The sequence below is a fragment of the Electrona antarctica genome (assembly GCF_951216825.1).
Source record: "Electrona antarctica genome assembly, chromosome: 10".
NCBI classification, from domain to species: domain Eukaryota; kingdom Metazoa; phylum Chordata; class Actinopteri; order Myctophiformes; family Myctophidae; genus Electrona; species Electrona antarctica.
In genome coordinates, this window is record NC_136791.1 from 1,196,267 (window position 1) to 1,206,727 (window position 10,461).

Genomic DNA, 10,461 nt, shown 5'->3' on the forward strand with positions numbered 1-10,461 from the left:
GACAGGAGGGTTCATTTGGAGAGTTAGAAGACAGAGACGGGAGGGTTCATTTGGAGAGTTAGAAGACAGAGACGGGAGGGTTCATTTGGAGAGTTAGAAGACAGAGACAGGAGGGTTCATTTGGAGAGTTAGAAGACAGACGGGAGGGTTCATTTGGAGAGTTAGAAGACAGACGGGAGGGTTCATTTGGAGAGTTAGAAGACACAGACAGGAGGGTTCATTTGGAGAGTTAGAAGACACAGACAGGAGGGTTCATTTGGAGAGTTAGAAGACAGAGACGGGAGGGTTCATTTGGAGAGTTAGAAGACAGAGACAGGAGGGTTCATTTGGAGAGTTAGAAGACACAGACGGGAGGGTTCATTTGGAGAGTTAGAAGACAGAGACGGGAGGGTTCATTTGGAGAGTTAGAAGACAGACGGGAGGGTTCATTTGGAGAGTTAGAAGACAGACGGGAGGGTTCATTTGGAGAGTTAGAAGACACAGACAGGAGGGTTCATTTGGAGAGTTAGAAGACAGAGACAGGAGGGTTCATTTGGAGAGTTAGAAGACACAGACAGGAGGGTTCATTTGGAGAGTTAGAAGACAGAGACAGGAGGGTTCATTTGGAGAGTTAGAAGACACAGACGGGAGGGTTCATTTGGAGAGTTAGAAGACAGAGACAGGAGGGTTCATTTGGAGAGTTAGAAGACACAGACAGGAGGGTTCATTTGGAGAGTTAGAAGACAGAGACGGGAGGGTTCATTTGGAGAGTTAGAAGACACAGACAGGAGGGTTCATTTGGAGAGTTAGAAGACAGAGACAGGAGGGTTCATTTGGAGAGAAGACAGAGACGGGAGGGTTCATTTGGAGAGTTAGAAGACACAGACAGGAGGGTTCATTTGGAGAGTTAGAAGACAGAGACAGGAGGGTTCATTTGGAGAGTTAGAAGACAGAGACAGGAGGGTTCATTTGGAGAGTTAGAAGACACAGACGGGAGGGTTCATTTGGAGAGTTAGAAGACAGAGACAGGAGGGTTCATTTGGAGAGTTAGAAGACAGAGACAGGAGGGTCCATTTGGAGAGTTAGAAGACAGAGACAGGAGGGTTCATTTGGAGAGTTAGAAGACAGAGAGGGGAGGGTTCATTTGGAGAGTTAGAAGACAGAGACAGGAGGGTTCATTTGGAGAGTTAGAAGACAGAGACGGGAGGGTTCATTTGGAGAGTTAGAAGACACAGACAGGAGGGTTCATTTGGAGAGTTAGAAGACAGACGGGAGGGTTCATTTGGAGAGTTAGAAGACAGACGGGAGGGTTCATTTGGAGAGAAGACACAGACGGGAGGGTTCATTTGGAGAGTTAGAAGACAGAGACAGGAGGGTTCATTTGGAGAGTTAGAAGACAGAGACGGGAGGGTTCATTTGGAGAGTTAGAAGACAGAGACAGGAGGGTTCATTTGGAGAGTTAGAAGACACAGACAGGAGGGTTCATTTGGAGAGTTAGAAGACAGAGACGGGAGGGTTCATTTGGAGAGTTAGAAGACAGAGACGGGAGGGTTCATTTGGAGAGTTAGAAGACACAGACAGGAGGGTTCATTTGGAGAGTTAGAAGACACAGACGGGAGGGTTCATTTGGAGAGTTAGAAGACAGAGACAGGAGGGTTCATTTGGAGAGTTAGAAGACAGAGACAGGAGGGTTCATTTGGAGAGTTAGAAGACAGAGACGGGAGGGTTCATTTGGAGAGTTAGAAGACACAGACAGGAGGGTTCATTTGGAGAGTTAGAAGACAGAGACAGGAGGGTTCATTTGGAGAGAAGACAGAGACGGGAGGGTTCATTTGGAGAGTTAGAAGACACAGACAGGAGGGTTCATTTGGAGAGTTAGAAGACAGAGACAGGAGGGTTCATTTGGAGAGTTAGAAGACAGAGACAGGAGGGTTCATTTGGAGAGTTAGAAGACAGAGAGGGGAGGGTTCATTTGGAGAGTTAGAAGACAGAGACGGGAGGGTTCATTTGGAGAGTTAGAAGACAGAGACGGGAGGGTTCATTTGGAGAGTTAGAAGACAGAGACAGGAGGGTTCATTTGGAGAGTTAGAAGACAGAGACAGGAGGGTCCATTTGGAGAGTTAGAAGACAGAGACAGGAGGGTTCATTTGGAGAGTTAGAAGACAGAGAGGGGAGGGTTCATTTGGAGAGTTAGAAGACAGAGACGGGAGGGTTCATTTGGAGAGTTAGAAGACAGAGACGGGAGGGTTCATTTGGAGAGTTAGAAGACACAGACGGGAGGGTTCATTTGGAGAGTTAGAAGACACAGACAGGAGGGTTCATTTGGAGAGTTAGAAGACACAGACGGGAGGGTTCATTTGGAGAGTTAGAAGACAGACGGGAGGGTTCATTTGGAGAGTTAGAAGACAGAGACGGGAGGGTTCATTTGGAGAGTTAGAAGACAGACGGGAGGGTTCATTTGGAGAGTTAGAAGACAGACGGGAGGGTTCATTTGGAGAGTTAGAAGACACAGACAGGAGGGTTCATTTGGAGAGTTAGAAGACACAGACAGGAGGGTTCATTTGGAGAGTTAGAAGACAGAGACAGGAGGGTTCATTTGGAGAGAAGACAGAGACAGGAGGGTTCATTTGGAGAGTTAGAAGACACAGACAGGAGGGTTCATTTGGAGAGTTAGAAGACAGAGACAGGAGGGTTCATTTGGAGAGAAGACACAGACGGGAGGGTTCATTTGGAGAGTTAGAAGACAGAGACAGGAGGGTTCATTTGGAGAGAAGACACAGACAGGAGGGTTCATTTGGAGAGTTAGAAGACACAGACAGGAGGGTTCATTTGGAGAGTTAGAAGACAGAGACAGGAGGGTTCATTTGGAGAGAAGACACAGACGGGAGGGTTCATTTGGAGAGTTAGAAGACACAGACAGGAGGGTTCATTTGGAGAGTTAGAAGACACAGACAGGAGGGTTCATTTGGAGAGTTAGAAGACACAGACAGGAGGGTTCATTTGGAGAGTTAGAAGACAGAGACAGGAGGGTTCATTTGGAGAGTTAGAAGACAGAGACAGGAGGGTTCATTTGGAGAGTTTTGCCATAATACATCGCATAATTAAAAAAAAGAGAGAAAATGGGAAAACCATGACTGGACTCTCTGCCAGAATAGCCATCGGTGGATGCCAGTCAGCTTTCACACCTTCTACCAGCCAAACTAAACACTTCAATCAGAACCAAACCAGAAACCTGCCAAAGATGGACCACTCTTACCAGTAGGGCTGAGCAACCCCTAACTGACTGCCGAGTGTGACCGTGGACCAGGCCACTTCATGGAGCCCACCAGAAGTGTGACCGTGGACCCGGCGTCACAGTGCACGACCTGGACCAGATGTGGACCAGGCCCCTCCATGGAGCCCACCCTGTCTATCTCTCTTCTATTCTTTCTTCCTATTCCCCTCTACCCCCCCCTCTCCCCCGACACGGTCGAGGCAGATGGCCGCCCACCCTAGAGTCGGGTTCTGCCTGACGTTTCTTCCTAAAGGGGAGTTTTTCGTTACCATTGTCGTAATGTTGCTTGCTCTGGGTGGATCTTTGTTGGTTGTAAAGTGTCTTGAGACAAATTGTTGTGATTTGACACTTTAATAAAATTGAATTGAATTGAATTGAATATATCATTTAAAATCAGCATCTCGATTACAATTAATGTAATGTTAACCCATTTAGACCTGCTGAGGACGATTCTACAAATGTCTTCTAAATCCCATGTTTCTGTCAGTCATGCTCAACCTTTTTCATGTCAAGGACCCCCAAAAATATATGAAATTGGCCACCGACCCGTTCCAGGGACCCTCCAGTAGCAAAGATTTGAGTTAAAAACGTTCGCTCTGAAAGAATATATATTCAAAGATTTTCACCACATTTTGACAATTTTTCAAAAATAGCTACCGGTATTTTCCAATAGCTAAAGTACCAACATAATGCTTAAAACAAACCAAAAGGGGTTTCCGCACAGAATGGGTTAATGTTTGATCTACAAGTTCACAACGCGTCATCGTGGCACGTTGTGATTTTTGTTAGATCACTTCCAATTTCACTTGAACCCATTTTGGGCGGGAACCCCTTTTGGTGTTAGCATTATGTTATGCTTTAGCTGTTGAAAAATAGCAGATCTACAAGCTCGTAGCGCGCCACCGAGTGGCGCGCTACGAGCTTGTAGGTCTGCTATTTTTGAAAAATCGAAGGACGACTGACATAGAAACATAGCTTTTTCAGAAAACTGTCAGGATGTAGAAGACATTTATAGAATCTGAACTCAGGTCAGAATGGGTTAATTATACAGTATATCCTGCATGAGATCCCTCTCCTGATTGGATAAGATTTAAAAGATCTAAGCTGGACAGACCCCTGTTGCTGAACAAACACTGTAGCAACTAGCAATGATCATAATATATCTCTTAAATGTGAGACCGAGCTACAGTTTTATTATTCCATTTCCAAAACTCATAAACTGCACCAAGACATACAGTACAGGACATTTAAGATAATAATTCCATGACACTTATTTCAACCCATTTAGACCTGAGAGCGATTCTACGAATGTCTTCTAAATTCTGAAAAACCTGTGTTTCTATATCAGTGGTTCTCAAACTATTTCATGTCAAGGACCCCCAGAATTATCTGTATTTGGCCGCCGACCCCCATCTGAAAATATGTTGTTCCAGGGACCCCTCAGAAGCACAGATTTGACTCAAAACGTTTGCTCTGAAAGAATATATATTCAAAGATTTGCACCACACTTTCAAGACTAAATAGCAGACCTACAAGCTCGTAGTGCGGCACTCAGGGCCGCGCTATGAGCTTGTAGATCTGCTATTTTTCAATAGCTAAAGCATAACATAATGCTTTAAAACACCAAAAGGGGTTCCCGCCCAAAATCGGTTAACAGAAGCGCAGATGGAGGGCTCGTCTGAGGACGACCTTAGAGAGAATATCACATCAACCTCTGTTCTCTGTACAGAGCTGTGTGTTGGGCGTTGTATCACACACACACACACACACAGGAAAGAGCATCATCAAATGTTATTTCGGCCTGACTCAGAGGGACCGTGTACAAAAAGAACCAAATGGACAACAAAATAATAAAAATACCAGCATTCACTGGATATTTGGCGGTTTTCAGCGGTTTGTTTGGGTCACCCAAAAACATCACCGTCTGTCTGTCTGCGTCTACCAAAACACAACATCACAATAATACAACGACAGGACAATGTGTTTCTGAAGCCAAAGTTAACACAGTGTGGCTGATATACCGACTGCTATAGAGGGGAATGAGTAGTACAGAGACCCTTAACACAGTGTGGCTGATATACCGACTGCTATAGAGGGGAATGAGTAGTACAGAGACCCTTAACACAGTGTGGCTGATATACCGACTGCTATAGAGGGGAATGAGTAGTACAGAGACCCTTAACACAGTGTGGCTGATATACCGACTGCTATAGAGGGGAATGAGTAGTACAGAGACCCTTAACACAGTGTGGCTGATATACCGACTGCTATAGAGGGGAATGAGTAGTACAGAGACCCTTAACACAGTGTGGCTGATATACCGACTGCTATAGAGGGGAATGAGTAGTACAGAGACCCTTAACACAGTGTGGCTGATATACCGACTGCTATAGAGGGAAATGAGTAGTACAGAGACCCTTAACACAGTGTGGCTGATATACCGACTGCTATAGAGGGAAATGAGTAGTACAGAGACCCTTAACACAGTGTGGCCTGATATACCGACTGCTATAGAGGGGAATGAGTAGTACAGAGACCCTTAACACAGTGTGGCTGATATACCGACTGCTATAGAGGGGAATGAGTAGTACAGTAGAGACCCTTAACACAGTGTGGCTGATATACCGACTGCTATAGAGGGGAATGAGTAGTACAGAGACCCTTAACACAGTGTGGCTGATATACCGACTGCTATAGAGGGAAATGAGTAGTACAGAGACCCTTAACACAGTGTGGCTGATATACCGACTGCTATAGAGGGGAATGAGTAGTACAGAGACACTTAACACAGTGTGGCTGATATACCGACTGCTATAGAGGGAAATGAGTAGTACAGAGACCCTTAACACAGTGTGGCTGATATACCGACTGCTATAGAGGGGAATGAGTAGTACAGAGACCCTTAACACAGTGTGGCTGATATACCGACTGCTATAGAGGGAAATGAGTAGTACAGTAGAGACCCTTAACACAGTGTGGCTGATATACCGACTGCTATAGAGGGAAATGAGTAGTACAGTAGAGACCCTTACAGATGAGAACAAGAACAATGCCTTATTCTCTACCATTGAACGACTTTTAACCCCCCCCCCCCCCCCCTCCCAGTCCTACAAGCAGTCGTTCCCGGCTTCTAAAGCTAAGTGTAATGAGTTTGCATGCTTTTTTGATAACTAAATGTGTAACATTAGAGCCGATATTATGAATGGTGCTGCTGCTAGCACAACCCCTCAAAAACAGCAGCTAATGGTGCCAGGGTAGATCTCTCCAGGGGGAGCCTATTGTCATTCTGCGCAACTGTAAAGCACTTTGAGCTGTCATGAAAGGTGCTATACAAATAAAGTTGTATTATTATTAGTGTACTACATGTACAAATGGAACCAAATGGACCCTTACAGATCTGTAACTCCTAGTGTAGTACATGTATGAATGGAACCAAATGGACCCTTACAGATGTGTAACTCCTAGTGTACTACATGTATGAATGGAACCAAATGGACCCTTACAGATGTGTAACTCCTAGTGTACTACATGTACAAATGGAACCAAATGGACCCTTACAGATCTGTAACTCCTAGTGTACTACATGTATGAATGGAACCAAATGGACCCTTACAGATCTATAACTCCTAAAGTGTACGAAAGGAGTGTGTGTGTGTGCGACAGCCAGCCATACCTTTGATTTTGACAGTATGGGAGTTGGGCCCGGCAGACCACTTCCTCCAGCCCCGCCAGTTCTGACAGAGGCTCTGTGTGTGTGTGTGTGTGTGTGTGTGTGTGTGCATGCGTGCGTGCGTGCGTGCGGTTACGTTACCTTTGATTTTGACCGTAGGGGAGTTGGGCCCTGCGGACTGCTTCCTCCATCCCCTCCAGTTCTGACAGAGGCTCTCGGCCTCGGAGATGAAGCTGCACAGCGAGTCCTCCTCGAAGCGGTCCGAGTCCTCGAAGGAGAACCTCTCGCCGTCCTCCCACTCTGCGAACATCAGCTCCATGTTGGCTGTCTTTCTCCCCCTCCCCCCTTTTAATGAAACGGTGGGGTCTGCAAAAAAGAAAGAGGGGGTCGATGATCAACAAGGAGGCCTCACACAACAACAACAACACTTTCTTCTTTCTTTTTCCTTAAAGTATTATTTAACCCCGATTCAGGACGGGAACCCCTTTTGGTGTTTTAAAGCATTGTGTTATACTTAAGCAATTGAAAAATAGCAGATCTACAAGCTCGTAGCGCGGCACTCGGTGCCGCGCTACGAGCTTGTAGATCTGCTATTTTTTTTTAAATCGTGAAAATGTGGCGCAAATCTTTGAATATATGCTTCTTTCACAGGGAAAGATTTTAACTCATATCTTTGCTTCGGGGAGGAAACAGCATATTTTCAGACAGGGGTCGGCCAGCCGATTACATATAATCTCTGGGGTCCGACCTTGACATGAAATAGTTTGAGAACCACTGACACAGAAACATAGGGGTTTTAACCCTGTGAGAACCACTGACACAGAAACATAGGGGTTTAACCCTGTGAGAACCACTGACACAGAAACATAGGGGTTTAACCCTGTGAGAACCACTGACACAGAAACATAGGGGTTTAACCCTGTGAGAACCACTGACACAGAAACATAGGGGTTTGAGAACCACTGACACGGAAACATAGGGGGTTAGAACCACTGACAAAGAAACATAGGGGTTTGAGAACCACTGACACAGAAACATAGGGGTTTGAGAACCACTGACACAGAAACATAGGGGTTTGAGAACCACTGACACAGAAACATAGGGGGTTAGAACCACTGACACAGAAACATAGGGGCTTGAGAACCACTGACACAGAAACATAGGGGCTTGAGAACAGAAAACTGTCAGGATTTAGAAGACATTTAGTAGAATCTGGTCCCAGTCCTAAATGGAATAAGAAAGACTGTATGAAGAAAAAAGATCAAGAATACACAAGTGTTCTAACTTCTAATTGGGGGAGGGGCAGCCACACACACAAAAAAATAACCAAAACAAACTCCTAGATACTTTTAAACTCCACTTTAGCTACAGAATAAACACATCGTATCCTGTTTAGCAAAACAAAGGGAAAACTATGTTAACTTTCTGTAACGTTTTGTTGTTGTTGTAGTTTATTCAGGTTCCTGGCTGAAACATACACTTAAAAAATGACAGTCTGGCACCCTGGTATCTATTCTATAGTTCTTGTGTTTTAATTAAAGAAGCTAAACTTTTAAAGTTTCATGGTGGAATGGGTTGGAACCGCTAGCTGCTTCTTATCTTTCGCAAACCAAGAGCCTTATTGCCATTTAGGGCGATATAGTTATCTGAAACTGAATCCATTACTGCCTGGCTGGCCCTGACCGACTCACTGAACTACAGGATCACATTTACGAGAGCATTTCGCTTCTTTTTGGTTTTCACGTTGAACTAAGTTTACTGACTGTGTGCTGTTGCTGGGGTCTATAGTTTAGACTCTGGGTGCCAGAAAATAAAACGACCCCCACCACCATTAACTAAAGTTAGTTTAGGGACAGGTCGAGTGTAAACAAAATAATGTCGACGAGTTGATTCTAAATGAATGCCAAAAAACGAGGAAAACTTTACAATCCACAGCTAGCGCCTGTCAACCTGACAACACATTACACCCTAACTCACTGCTGGGTTAAATAGACATAATCATTCCGTTATAATCTGGTGTATATACGCTAATATATTATATATAAAATGATTGTTTTTCCCTTTCTTGTTTGCTCATAATCAGCTGGTCAAACACCGCTCTCTCTCTCTCTCTCTCTACACAGTTGGACATTCATTTCTTCATATATATAAAAACGTGTTTATTACCAAATGACCTCGATCTGTCAGAGTCAACTATTTATCCTCGTTCTCCGACGCAGAGTCTCCATGAAGTTCACATTTCAACAAGACAAGCGTCTCTTTTTAATTAATATCTCCCTTTGTTTGTTCGGCTGCTCTCAAGTCACTCGGATCCTTCCTTCTCTGAATGCTACACTAGCTTTCACTGGCTTAGGCTTAGCGTTAGCATGCTAACGTGCTAGCGTCGTTAAGCTGCTGGCTGGCTGGCTGGCGAAGGAGAAGCAAAAAACCCGAAGCGTTAGCATGCTAACATGCTAGCACCGCTAAACTGCTGGGCTTGGTGAGGGAGAAGCTAATTTGCATGCTAACATGCTAACACCGTTAAGCTGCTGGAGTTTGCCAGGGAGAAGCTAATTAGCATGCTAACATGCTAGCACCGTTAAGCTGATGGGGCTTGCCAGGGAGAAGCTAATTAGCATGCTAACATGCTAGCTCCGTTAAGCTGCTGGGCCGGTGAGGGAGAAGCTAATTAGCATGCTAACATGCTAACCCCTGCTAAGCTGCTGGCTGGGCTGGTGAGGGAGAAGGGAAGGACACAGAATGCTAACTGAAGCTAACAGACCCGGCGGCGGCGGTGACACCGACCAGAATCAAAACATTCCCCCGGGTCGAGTTGACAGCTGCCGGGGACGGTGGGACAGGGCGCCCGGGGCCGCGGCACAGCAGCCTGGGGGAAGAAGAGTGCTCCTCCTGTCCGGTGGTTCTTCTTCTTATCTTCACCTCCTCCTGTCTCCTGCCACCTCTTCTTGTCTGTGTGGAGCCCCTGAGGTGCTATCAGGCTAGCTTCTAGCCCCAGTTAGCTGTGGTGCTAATAGTATAGCTGTTTGTTTACATTGAAGTAACTTCTTGGTTGGAGGAGCCCAGGCTACATTCTCTCTCCTTCTGGCTTCTTTTTGTAGTCTCTATTCTATCAGAGAAACAAAGCAGCCTGCAGAAGTCTCCTGATGTGGTGGTGATGGTGGTCCCAATAATATAAGTTCCTCCGAAAAAGATATAATGTTCCTTGTCCTGCTTTGTATTAAAAATCCCCACTTCACATTTTCTTGATTTTTTTCCCTTTTCTTTGTATACGTTTCAAAGTAGTCCTTTTTCCTCCTCCTCTTCCTCCTCTTCCTCCTCCTCAAAGCAAAGCCCCCCCGCTGGGTTTTCCTCTGTGTGTGAAGAAGAAGAAGAAGACCCCCCTCTCTTCTTCTCCCCTTCCTCTCTGAGTCTGACACCGGCGGTCCTTTAAAAAAAAGATATATATTTTTAGGGTCTCCTATGTCTTCATCATCAAGCCAGGGTCCTCCCCAAAATCTCCCCCACGTACGGTCCCCCACACCTCCTCCTCCTCCTCCTC

General features: G+C 45.4%; 1 protein-coding gene across 1 annotated transcript in view; it reads right to left on the reverse strand.

Annotated features, from left to right (window-relative positions):
• Positions 1 to 10,209, reverse strand: part of zswim8 (zinc finger, SWIM-type containing 8) — a 176,451-nt gene extending 166,242 nt beyond the window's left edge. Inside the window, exons 1-2 of the mRNA XM_079512880.1 lie at positions 9,708 to 10,209; positions 7,065 to 7,289 (exon numbers count right to left, since the gene is read on the reverse strand). Of these exons, the coding sequence (XP_079369006.1) occupies positions 7,065 to 7,242 (178 nt within the window). The 5' untranslated portion in view covers positions 7,243 to 7,289; positions 9,708 to 10,209. The remainder of the gene's footprint in view (positions 1 to 7,064; positions 7,290 to 9,707) is intronic.
• Between the last annotated feature and the right edge of the window lie 252 nt (positions 10,210 to 10,461).